At 32.1% G+C, this 13,693-nt stretch overlaps 1 protein-coding gene across 3 annotated transcripts in view; it reads left to right on the top strand.

Annotated features, from left to right (window-relative positions):
- Positions 1-12,232, top strand: part of LOC119837046 — a 135,953-nt gene extending 123,721 nt beyond the window's left edge. For all 3 annotated transcript variants that reach the window (XM_038362535.1, XM_038362536.1, XM_038362534.1), the window contains 6 exons: positions 231-352; positions 1,211-1,348; positions 2,778-2,951; positions 3,495-3,780; positions 9,613-9,759; positions 12,096-12,232. In XM_038362535.1, the coding sequence (XP_038218463.1) occupies positions 231-352; positions 1,211-1,348; positions 2,778-2,951; positions 3,495-3,780; positions 9,613-9,759; positions 12,096-12,184 (956 nt within the window). In that variant the 3' untranslated portion in view covers positions 12,185-12,232. The remainder of the gene's footprint in view (positions 1-230; positions 353-1,210; positions 1,349-2,777; positions 2,952-3,494; positions 3,781-9,612; positions 9,760-12,095) is intronic.
- The last annotated feature ends 1,461 nt before the right edge of the window (positions 12,233-13,693 follow it).

Genomic DNA, 13,693 nt, shown 5'->3' with positions numbered 1-13,693 from the left:
CAGATTCGAAATTCAAATGTAATATTTTTTTATAATTAAGTGTAACAGTATTTATGGCCAGACTAAGTATAATTATTTTTGATTCTTTGTTTATTTGTAAGCTATTGCGTCTCATGTGGTCCTATTTAAATGTGGTCTGGTTCCGATAATTTTAAGGCAGTTTAGTTTAGTGTTAAAAATAATAAATAATATATTTATTTTGTTGATTGTTTTAATTTTTTTTTTTTTAGAAAAATGTGACCCTGACAGCGAGTTCGACTGTGCTGATAATACATGTATAGATATAACATTGAAATGCGACAATTATGCGCATTGTCGACTAAAGGCTGACGAGGAACAGGATATTTGCAAGGTAATACAAAAAAAAAAGATTTTTTTTACAATACTATAATAACGTTATAATACTATAAGGAGTTGAGACCTAAAGGAAACGAAGTAAACCATCAGGCATTCACCTACGTGAAGAAAATCAATCAATCAATGTGATGAAATTTTTTATTTTTTATTTTATTATTATTAATGGTTCTACGATAGAAAAGAGACGATTTCAAGGACAAGAACAATTAATTAAGAGTTTAAATGAAAATATTATATCTACTATACTAAAAATGTTATAACTGTGATATTATGTATTACATATTTAGATGAGCTAATTACATTAATAGCAGAACATATTTAGTCAATTGAGAATATATATTTATTATACATGAAAATAGACTTTCCCGCCACATAGTGACAGTGGTTATATCAGAGAAAATAAATTGCAATGAAATAAAAATGAAAGTAACTCCGCCAGAGTGCTATCATCCTTACGATCTCGCTTCAAGGGACATTTGTCTTTATTACTCATAACTAGACACGCTTATCTTAAGTGATCGTTCAACGCTGACATTGCTCAATCTTCAGTTTTGTTGGCGTTTTTTTTTATCTGTATTTTACTACTTAGCCTTACGACCTCTTTTGTGAGTTAACTGTTCATTGGCCATCGATAAATTTGAATTAAGAATAAATTATCGTGCCAAAGTTCTGGGTTGAAAGAACGTTCTGAATTCAAAAGGTGCGCGAAAAATGATGTGTCAAGATTCTAATTTAGCTAATGGCTTCGAGCATTCGACCATCGATCTTTCTATGTTATTAATTAGAATATTCGAAATAGTATTGATACAAGTATTGTATAATTAAACTTACTTTTACTTACTTTTTTTTTCAGGTCGCAAAAGAGTCAATGCTTAAACAGCCCCATATCTTGGTTATTTTAATAATATTTTCACTCATTCTATCTGGAATGAGTTTCGTGTTTCTCTTCAAGTGTATTAGAAAACTGTATCAAGATCACAAAATTATTAAAGTAAGTACCTATTTAAAACATAATTTTTGTCGTCATACGTTCGTAAATAAAAGAATTTTATCGGAGTAAATAAATATCTTAGGACTGCGCTGCCCATTTTTAAGGGGTTAGATATAAGGAAAGGATTGACAACTAGAAACATGGAATGGACTGAGAAGGGTGAGGAAAAGGAATCGGACGTCCAGCCCACCATATAAAACATAATAGCATGCAACTATTTCACGGCGGTCTTCTGTGGGAGTGTGGTACTTCCCCTGTGCGGACTGTCCAATTCGTCCAAATTCGTGCCGAAGCGTGCTCGATTCCCACAACAAATTTTTTTTGTTAATGTTACCTCGGTCTAGAACTCATAGGTTCTTAAATATTAATATTAATATATAACAAATGTTCTTGCCAAAAAAGCAACACTTAATTAGAGGTTAACACAGCATGCACAGATTAAACAGAGCTATTTTTTAAAAGTAGAATACAAGAAACCATTATGAATATATTAAAAGTACTCTATGCCATAATATTAAGTTGTGTCATCGATCTTAGCAAAAGTCGTTGGGGCGGCACAATAACCCAGTGCTCGTAAAAAGGAAATGTAAAACATATGTGTCCAGTGCTTTAGAGAGCGGACGATTTATTCTGTATTTTGGGTATGATCCTATAAAAATTCGTAGTAGCGACGGACACGGCTGTAAACATAATATTAGTAAGGACATTGTATTGTCTTAAAAAAAATATGTTTATGTGATTAAATAATTTTTTTAAGAATTTTACAATTCACTATATTCTAACATGTTATTATAAGAGTTATAATTTGGCAAGAAAAATTGCGGTCAAGTGTAGATTTTTATTGCAATAATATCGTCCTACGACGACTGAGAATCCAAAAAGTATTAACAAATTTACATAACCTGATTTATATTAATGATCTGAATATATTAATGATGAAGAACGCATAAAATCGAATATTACTCATATCTGTTAATTATAACAACTCAGAGCTGAGATGGTGACTTCAGACTTCATGCAACTGCGCTACGATACACAAATAACATCAATCATATCGCGCTTGTGTGCGTGCCCACTGATGGAAAGAAACCTCCTTCTTTTAAATACGATTACTCCGTGATTTAACTTCGTTTGAAGCTTTTAACATGGAAATTGTTTAGTCAAGTCTAGAACAACTTCGTACATTTTTTTGAACGATAAGGAAATACTGTAATAAACCTTCGGGAATAAAACTCTTGCAAAAAGTTCCTTCGGGAAACGTTTAACTAGAATTGTATATTTAACCAACCTTCTCGAAAAGCCAAGAAGATTCACGATTCAACTAAAACATGTGCGATAAAAGGGGGGATGTAACTTTGTACAATGACAATTTATTTTGACCACGCGCGCGAAGACAACAGCTAGTTTTATATAGCTTTTATTCTTTTAGGAACACATCAGGCAGTCATGTGAAGATCGTCTAGATAGCCTAGTCAGCAGTCGGCTAACACTAGATGCTAAACGACTACAGCGGGATAGCGAACCGAGAGCCAGTTTGGAGCGAGAAAACCACACTAATGAAATGTTCAAACAGCAGAGGAAATATTCGCAGCAAAAGATTAGGGTAGGTTGAAGCATTCATGGTACCCATTGTTAACATTTCGCAACAGCTTATATTGCTGGAAAATTATAACAACTTCAAAATAGGAGAGATGATAAATCCGACTGCTCTTTTGGATTGCTACCTGAGAACTTTCAACCGGGTTAACGGATTTTGACGAATTTTGTTTTTATGTTTTAGTTAACCATCACCTCATGATCGAATCTTTTTTAAATCTCTTTATTTTTTTAAACTGTAGCTTTTTAGTTGTATGTAAGCGAAGCCAATGAATGAAGTTAGTCTTGTCTATCAGTTTATTTCATAGGCTTTTATAAAAATGTCCTAACATGATTTTCAAAATTTAGTATTTAAATGATAATATGAATAGTTCATGGAAAATGTCAATTTTATTATAATTCAATAAATTATCATAATACGTACCTATATATCAAAATATCCGCTTTCGCTTACGATACTCTAAAACACTGATACTATAAAATGAACCAATATGTAAATTCTGCTATACATAAAGTCAATAATAATGGAAAACAAGACTTATATTTGCAGCCCACCAGTATAGATTCGGACTTCATACAAGAAACGCGTCTAGATTTAGAAGATGAGCCCTGGAGGCGTGATGTGGAAACCGTGCATGAAACAGAAGACGTCAAAGTGGAGAGAAACGGGAAGAGAAAGAGTGACATCAGCAAGAAGGAAGAGTCTATCAGGCGGAAAGAGACGGAAGAGAAGAAAGAGATAAGGGACGTGTCTGTGGGAGCTCCGGATACGAAGGAATCTGGGTGTCAAACTAGAGAGAGCCTGTTTCAGACGGATCCTACAATCAGTTCTGATGGTGAGTTTCTTATAGATGTTATCAATTAGAAACAGAGAAGATTGTTGTTGTGTGCACGTGTTTGTTTATATCGATGTAATTTACTAACTACTCGATTGCCCTAAAACTCTTCATTAGTAAGGAGAAAGGTTCACTGAGAAACCTGGGCATTTCTTTATCCCCTTTAAACCTGGTACAGTCAAAGAATGCAAATTCCCTTAATATTTAAATTTGCCCAATCAATTAATTAGTTCACACACACATGAACACACACACGCACACACAGAATCAAATGTACAATTGACTCAACACGACATGTAAAAATCATTACATTGCAGCGTTTCAATTCTAAAGATTGTTGTAATTCAAATAATGCTATTAGCATAATTAAGCGCCGTTAGGTACAAGAACCGATGAAAATTTATTTTGCTCAAACGTAGTTATATCGAGAAGTTGATTTGATTTTCCAAGTTTTCATTTGAAATTTGCGAATTCGGGAAATTCAATTAAATGACTACAAAACTTCCTTCGAAATCTATTTGCTAAATCGTTAATTTTTTAAATACCGTTACCTAAATTGTGGCGTAAATCAATACTTGTATTACGCGTATACCTATTATCTACTTATTTGTTTAAACTATATTATTTTCTTCCAACAATCTAGAAAGAATATTTGAGCGCCAATAAATTTTGCACCAAAGAGGGTACGCATTCTTTTTCGGGACACCTCGTAGAACTTTCTAGTATATCAATAATAATGATACCTACTCTTCACTATGCAAATTTATAATATACAAAAAATATAGTTTACCACCAGTTTCTCTTGCGTTACAATAATTGTCTCGCGGGAACAAAAACGGCGAATAAGTTTTCTTTTTAACCTACAAGTTAAGTTTTCGCAACGAGAAGATTTTTCTCCTTGGAAGTTTCAATTTTCTTTAAGCGTAAAATTCATTCTTCTATATATGAATATTCATTCCTTCTTCATTACTAAGACACAAAGTAAAGAAGAGAAATATCAAATTTATAATGAAATTAGTTGAAATATTTTCTGTGATAAGAGGTTAATCAATTATGTATAATATTAAATTCGACCTAACAACTAACACAAGGCACATTAATAGTAGTAAAGGTATCTCTGCTACTTATACGGCCCAACATCTTGAACCTAATTTAAGTGAAAAAGTACATAAAAAACATTAATCCAACTCACAAACCGTAGGCGAACACACAAAAAATATAACAAACATAGAACAAACAGCAATAAAATGAGAACATCAAACTAAAATAAACTCTGAAACCTGTAAGTTTCAGAAGAAACGTAATTTCAATAAGACCAGAGAGAACTGGATAAGTTCCGCTTCTATCCAGTTTTATCTAGTTCCAAATTCCACTTCTGGAACCCATAACGAACTCGAAAATAAACACCTAACCGCTCATTTAGTTCTAGTGCACGGAAGTACGGCATGAGTGGAACTTTTCCCACGTACAAGTTGTGACAGTGGATGCAATCGAAATAGGTCGCTTGATAGCGTATGAACTAGTGTTCAACTTCTGCTTTTTGTTGATAGAATGGGGTGAGGTAGTTATGTTTTGATGTCCGACAATGACGTGCTAGAAACTGGTTTGTGATAAGTGGCGTTTAAAATTATGTATAACACGTGCGTTTAGGCTAGACTATACAAAAGGTTCAAATATTTTATACTTAGCATTATTAAGGTGGTAAGCTACAGTAATAGTTTTATTGCAACTTTCAAATAAATCAAGGAAAGGTACAGCTAAATTTATCTCATTAAAAAAGGGAAGGAATTTAAAAAAGTTAAAAACAAATTGCGAATCGACTGATCAACAAATTACGAAACGATAATTTATGAGCTTTAAGAGGAAAGCGGTAATACTCCCTATAATACTTCCATTTCAACGAAGCGATGAATAAATTGTCTAACACCGATAAACTTTGAAATCATAGCTAAGTTTGAAGTGTTTATGAATTCCTTCTTTGAGGAAGAGAAAGTTTTTTGATGTTAGCCCGATATTGAAGGAGTTGCAGGTTATTAAATTTTACTAACTTTATATTTACAATAAAAGCAATAAATTGCAGGCTACATGTTGTCTTAGGGTGCAAGTTTTCGTACCTTGCAGTTTAAGATTAAATAGCTATTTGATTATTATCTGATAATTTGTTTTCTTTGCAATAGTAAGATTTCATTCTAGGAGTTTGAGAGGAAATTTCTTTGTTAAACGAAATCATGTTTCTTTTTATATCGACGTTCCCAAAAACAAAGGACTTGGCTTTGGTTGACTGTTATTTTTTTAACTCCACGAGTTTTCAAATGATTGATGTGATTCTTCCTGTGTTTGATACCGGTGAAATTTTTTTGTAAAAAATAAAGAAAACATTTTTTTTTTTGTTATTATAAAAAAAAAAACAACTAACTTATTTGTTTGTTTTCGTCTTACCATCAAACATTGTTTTATCTATAAAAATCTCAGAATTCTCGATGTTCAATCACATTATTTTAATATTTATTGAAATATGGAAATTTATATTTGTAGTAAATACGATAGAAATATTTTCTCACGCTTCATCAAAAGATCGTAATTTTACATCGCTATTTCGCATCCAATATTTTATATATCTATCAATACATTTTCTTAAAATGTCATACATTTTACTTGTATTTATTAAATCACATGTCCCACTAAGATTATAAATACGAATGTTTGTATGTACTAATGGATGGAAGGATGTTTGTTACTATTTCCCGCGAAAAGAGGTTATCGTATCTGTACGAAATTTGACAGACGAAGATGATAAATATATCATAGATTCTATGATCACATATACATTTTTAAGGGATAATTTCTTAACATAGCTTTTATATTTCGCGTTCAAAACAAAACCTCAAAACACAAGCATCACGATATATCTTTCGGCCCCCCGTCTTCAAACATATCATCGATGACAATACGTATATACATAAGACTGATAAGGCAGACCCTCAGGGCGAAACCGTCCAATCCCCAGAAGATAATTCTGACGAGATCTTTTATTGTTTTTACCCCAATCTCATAACATCTTAGCGGTTCACTGGCTGGGAACAAATAGATTTTATCGGTTTTACGATTCAAATGCCGTGTACTTTGCAGCTTGATTTGGGAGTTCTATGGGTTTTGAGCAATTTTCGTGCGAGTTGTTATTAGGATTTCTAATGTTTCGCTTTGATTTTAAATTGACTTGTACTTTTGAATATTGATATTGTAAATGAATTTTCTTTATCAAAGTAGATATTTTTTAACTCTATGTACGATTCTAGCATTTATTTAGTAATGTTTTTTTTATTTAGTAAACGATTAATCTATTATTTAAAAAATACTCTAAAAGAATAAAATGGAAATTTAAATGTCGTATAATAAGGGCATTTTTATAAGGTTTTTACCTAAAAAAATATATTTTTTTTTATAAATATCGAAGTCTACGTCACTGACTTAGGTGCTATTTCTGTGTCTATATCAAGTTAAGGAAAACAGAAAAAAGTTATAGTTAAATATTCTTGCATTTTAAGAATACAGAAGAAGTATATCGCAGTAATGAACCAATGAGCAAAAATAACTCCACTATATTTAAAGTTCACACCGTTTTACTGCCTCCACGAGTGAATGTTTTAAATCCATTACTCGCCACATTAAATGCTTGTTAAGTGCGCACTCAGCTTTCCATACATAAGTAGCAATGTACGAAGTATATTGGCTTAAAATCGCTTCGCCCCGTACTGACGTAATCATAGCTGAACCACAGATCCCTGGTTTAAAATCACGTTAAAATGCTTTTAGTCGAACACGACTCGCATTCGAATAGATAGAAATGAAATCGGACGTATTTTATACGTTAGCTGAAAATATCCTGCGAGCAATTTTTGAATTGAAAATATAATAAAATTATATTTTTCTTTGACCCGTTCCAATAATTTAAAAGTATTTTTCAATGATATTAAAGTCAGAGGCAGACCGCTAGTACATTTATAAAATATAAGAACAGAATGTTTTCCAACAGTAGGTAGATATAGTTTTTTTTTAATTCCGAGCAATCGTATAAAAAACAAATTAAGATTTTTAATAAATAGGGCAATAACGTTCTATATAAAATTGCTGAATAAATTTCAGACATTTATTGTGAAGAAAATATCAAATTCAAATTTAGAACTATACATACATATTTTTTAATTGAAATGTCGAAATTCCGTTTTAAATAATTATACCATCGTAACATGTCATAACTCTTTTAATTCTATTAAGCGTCCAGCCAAAATTCTATACACATATATAAAAAAGACAAACAGACGGTCACACAAATGTTCCCTTGCATTTAATGAGCTCAATAACACGCCATTGACATAGTTACCTAGATCGAACGAAAGGCATAGAATTAGGACATCTAAGAATAACGCAGTGTGAGCTCTACGTAGTGTTGGGATGCCGAATTATTTATTTTTTTAATACTAATTTATTTGTAGCAATTTTAATAGAAAACATTATTTTATTATTCCTTTAATTATGAGTTCCAAAAAACAAACTAGTTTGTTAAAAAGCTTAATATTTTTAGGGTTCCATTACCAAAGGTAAAAACCTAATACTATCACTTCGCTGTCCGTCTGTCCATGCATCTGTTTATGTATACATCTGTTACGAGATTGTACCTCACGAACCCTGATAATTAGTAATGAATTTCCTTAGTCGTTTCAACAACAATTAATAAAAAAATCGAGGTTTGGTAACGGTCGGCATTGTCCAAAATAATAATTGTCTGATGTGATACTTTATAATTATTTTCTACAAAAGTCCACCGACGGGGACGAGGAGAGGTACCATTTCAGACAATGAAATACGACCAAATAACAACAAATCGGTTGAAAACCCACGTAATTATCGGTTTCTGATGTAAATCACCAAATTTAAATGGGACATGACAAGTAATAGAAAAAGAATCATCAAAAATTTTCACCCAAATATAAAGTGATGTAACAAACACAGGAAAAAATACAATAAGAAGTAGAATTGAGAACTCCTTCTTTTTCTAGAAGTCGTTTAAAAAATCTGTACAATGAAAACCTCCTTCGCTTTTTGAAAAAGTCGCTCATAAAAACCTATCAAAGAAATCCCTTACCGTATCGAAACACGACGCTGATCAAATAATCTTCAATTAAGAGAATCAATAACATTATTCCATCCCATTTCACAAGAAGCCGTGGGAACTGTATTACATAATTCATTAAACAAGAATAAACGCTATGAAAATTTGTTAAAATTTCTTGATATGCCTAACTAACTTTTCACAGTTAATTTGTCAGCGTAGAATGTTATACTTAATAATAATAATAATAAAAATTCTGTATTGTACACAAAGAGATTTGACAAAAAATACAGCACAAGAATTTTAGGTACAGAAGGCGGTCTTATCGCTATTGAGCGATTTCTACCAGACAACCACAAAGCAAAGGAAAAGCTGCGAGGTAAGAGAGTAGGCGTCGTACAAAACGGAAATTTTGATCACAGATACATGCGTGATAAGTATAAAGTATATATGCAGTATTTTTTTCTTAAATGCCCGAAATAAAATCTTATTTGATTCTGTTATTCCTATTTGATATGTGTGTTTAAATTTAACAAAGAGGCATAATCATTTTATTATTAATATGAAGTGTATATCGCATAAGCAGAGCATAGAACAGTTTCAGGGGATAACCTACAATATATTGTTCCAAGATTTTCAAATACATTTATTCCGTTACGTCAATGAAATTGTCGCAACATTTCTATATCTCTAATACGCATCGTAAATTCTCTATATTTCAGGCTCCGGAACTACAAATAGCAGGGGATTTTCAACATTCGGCTATTCAGGTGCAACCATAGCTAGGCCTTCGCCCCCAGCACAGACGAGCACCTCTCAAATAACCATAGAGTTGCTACGGCAAGTGACGCCTCAAGATACCAAACCACGTAAGTATGTTTATTACACACACACACACACACTTTTTCCATCTCACACACATGAATAGACATAATATAAGTCTTTGACAATTTAACTAAATAAAAATATAAATAATGTATTAAAAATTGAAATAGTATAACGATTAATTTTCCAATTAATTAAAAACACTTTATTCATACATCCCTGTACCTGTCATTCCTAAATCATAGTCAATATCAGAACACAAGAAAGATTCAAATTTAGCAAATATCAAATATCATCATCATCCAGCGTCGTTACTCGGCTGTCTTTTATTGCACATTGTTATTACATATTGGCATTGTTTGACGAAATAAAAGGAGTCTGGAAATTTCTATTTCTTGTCAATATATTCTATCCTACTAATATCATAAATGCGAAAGTTTGTGAGGATGTATGTGTATGTGTATGTGTATGTTTGTTACTCTTTCACACATATGCTACAAAACCGATTGCAATGAAATTTGGTACGTAGATAGCTGGACAACTGGAATAACACATAGGCAACTTTTTATGCCGATAATTCTAGGGATACAGACTTACGCAGGTGAATCCGCGGGGCGCATCTAGTACAATATATTGTTACTTTCTTTCCCCAAATATTTTCTTGTATGGAGAAGTTTCTGCTCCAAGAAGTACCTAAATATATTAAACATAAGCAATTGGGCTACTTCATAAATATATACTTTATAAAGAACATATCCGCTAACTTCTTTAAAAAGGGTTGGCTTATCAAAGCATATAGGAACTATTGAAAGCACAAGCAGATTTATCTTTCTGTACTACACAAAATTATCATCTTCATATCTTTATGTATGTACTATATGTATATTATTTCAATTTCCTTAAATTAATTAAATAATTATCATATTTAAAAAAAAAACATTAACATTAAATTGGTCGTCTATTGAATGTAGCAGAGCAATTAGTTGTCCATTTTGTCCTGTGCCCTTTAGTTGCCTGTAAGAAATGGCTACAGCCGTAAGGCCGCCAATCGTACACATTTTTTATATGTATTAACAAACGACCGCCTCCTTGGTACAGCGGTTATCACGTGAGCGTAGAACTGAGGGGTACCGGGTTCGATTCCCGGTGGGGACTCACGAAAAAGTCTCGGTCTGACAGGACACAGAAGACTGATCACCTACTTGTCAGTAAAGAAAATCAATCAGTGAGACATGTATGTCATTTGCCCCATACCCCGTTACACGTACTACTTAGGTGTGTGAACAATTAATTATATGAATAAATAAGAAAATGTTAAATGCGAACATGTTAACATCTCATCAGATTAGCAGAAACGAAGCATGCGCCATTCATTCTGAACGCTTCCATAAGCCCATTACCTCGTAATCCTATTGAGATAGTTTTAATCCGGTCGTAATAGCTTGCATGAACGGTTAGGGTTGCCAACTGTTTACTTATTTAATTATAAATCCAATAAATTAATTCGTTACAATATTGTATTACATCGCACACGTAAAATGCATAGACTAAAGTAATTGCAGTTTAAAATAAATTTAATACGCATATAACCAACCCGAAAACATTGATTTCCGTATACCCGAGAAATATAATTTAAACTATTCTATTCTACCACCGGTTAAATTATATAGTATTGTACACGTATATTGTATATTATTTAAATCGGGAAATAAGTTGGCAAAAAGTTGACAACCCTATTATCATATAAGCTTTTAACGGCATGGACTCCTTTGATGTGAAAACATTTTGTATAAAAATGATGACTATATCAGAAGTTCCTATAAGATCTCTCTATGAGAAATTGGTAACTAGTTATGAGGGGCTTGGAAGAGATCTTTTTGATAAAACAAACAGACTTTATCATTTATTTATTAATGTTCATGAATGCTTATAGCATTTTTTATTGCGCAACAGCATATTACAAGATACTTAGTGTAAGTTGAAATTTATTAGTGCCGGTTTTTCAATCATACAATTTTCTTTTATCTTAACTAATTTAACACCATCTTATTTCTCTTTTGATGGAACTAAGACTATTTTATTGGTAAAATGAAAAATTGGCGCTAAGGGAAAAATGTTTTTATATAATTGTCTTTTTCACGTAATGTCTGAAATTGTATATACATATGTAGATTTTAAAGTTCTTTATGGCTCTACTACTGAACGGATTTGACTAATAAGTTTGCATACATATTGGGCTTATTATTTTACCTACAAGCAGATTAGGTAACATTGTTAGAATACACTATTTCTATATATAAATATCTCTTTTGAATATGTGATGTGGAGTGTCGCTTTTTGTTTGCTTTTTATATTATAATGACGCGCCTAATATTCATAGCCAAGAAAGTCCCGGACCGCCGTCCCATGAGCACGGAGACAACCCGCTCTGCGCCCGACGTTATCATAGTGTCCAAACCGCTTCGCTGAGGATGACCGTCGGGGCCTCCCACTGAGGCCCCGACTGACCCCCACCCCTCCTGGCCCCTATGGCCCCGCCCGCCCCGGGAGCCCCGCCTCCGCCCCGAGGGCCACACGTGCCTCGACCCCCCCACTGACATTTGCGACGGCTACTACAGCCAATACTTCCGCGAAGGACCAAAGCTTATATACGACTACTGTCTAAAGAGTGACTGTGAGAAATCGAAAACACTGCCGCGTAACTTTTCGAGCGTAGAGTTTAAGAGGAGTAGGAGTGTGTGTTTCTACGGTGTGGACGACACGCCGAGGAAGAAGACGTTCGTCGTTAGGGCTGACGTCGAGCCGCATAGATAACAATAGATTTAGGGTTGCCACGAGTTTGTTTTGTGCGAGATTTAAGATGCGCGTGCGTCGTTTGTTTTTTATAACTATTTTTTGTTAACTGATTTGTTGAGATTATATTGCATCGATTTATGTTTAGTTTTTAAATTGTTAATTATTTGAGGGTTTTTGTAAATCGATAGAACAGTTATATGAAACATTATATAACGTTTGTTTAAAGTCCAACCTAAATTTTTTATTGTTAAGAATTATGTAATGTATAAAGCACTTTAATGTTAATGCTAAAATTTAAGTACACAAAGCCTCTGTTTCGAAGTTATTTGAAAAACACGAAAAAATTATTGTATTTATATATGAAAATATCGTTATTTTTACAGTTAGATTTAATAATTTACAATCTAATCTAATAGTCACGAATGCTTTAATTTACATGGCGTGTTTTCTATAAGTGATTTTGTACTCTTTGCAAATTACCTTTAATATTGTAAATATTCAGGAAAACTTCAATTTGTATGTAAATTTAATTATTTATTAATGTTATTAAAATTATTTGGAAAAGATTTAATGTAATCAGTATCTCTTCTTTCATTTAAATATTATTTGACCTCTTTGTAAGTTTGATTAAAAAAGTTTTCAATTAAGGGCTTAAAAGGTTTTAATTGTTTATTATTTGTCATTTCTGATAATAGTTTTTATTAAAGTTTTAAAAGCATTGTGATATTAACTGTATTCTCAATTATTCTAGCAGAATTCAAAATATCTTTATAAATGTTAGGTTTCAAATTTATAAATGATATGATATTTAGTAGTATATTTATCAATGATTTGTTATTTTCTATTATATTTGTATAACGTTGCCAACAACAAAATTTAATTATTGTATTTATTCGAAATAATTCATTGTTAAAAAATTATTTGAACTCGTGGTAAATTAATTGTTAAGTGTAGCCAGCTTTTAAATTTTTAAATAATGATACAAAGCTATAGATTTGTTTTCTTTTGTGTTTTAATAAAATTATGAATTTTTCATTGCATTTTTATTTAGTACCTCCATTATAACAGTGTATGTATTATTTCTTCCCTTGACCAAAACTATGAGTAAACTATCAGAGCTGAGAAGAAAGATTGAAAAAAATATTAAATAAATAAATAAAAAAAAAATGTCTTCAATATTAA

This window comes from Zerene cesonia, chromosome 26, assembly GCF_012273895.1.
Source record: "Zerene cesonia ecotype Mississippi chromosome 26, Zerene_cesonia_1.1, whole genome shotgun sequence".
Lineage (NCBI taxonomy): Eukaryota > Metazoa > Arthropoda > Insecta > Lepidoptera > Pieridae > Zerene > Zerene cesonia.
The sequence above is the reverse complement of the archived record's forward strand: the minus strand, read 5'-3'. Positions and strand labels throughout refer to the sequence as shown.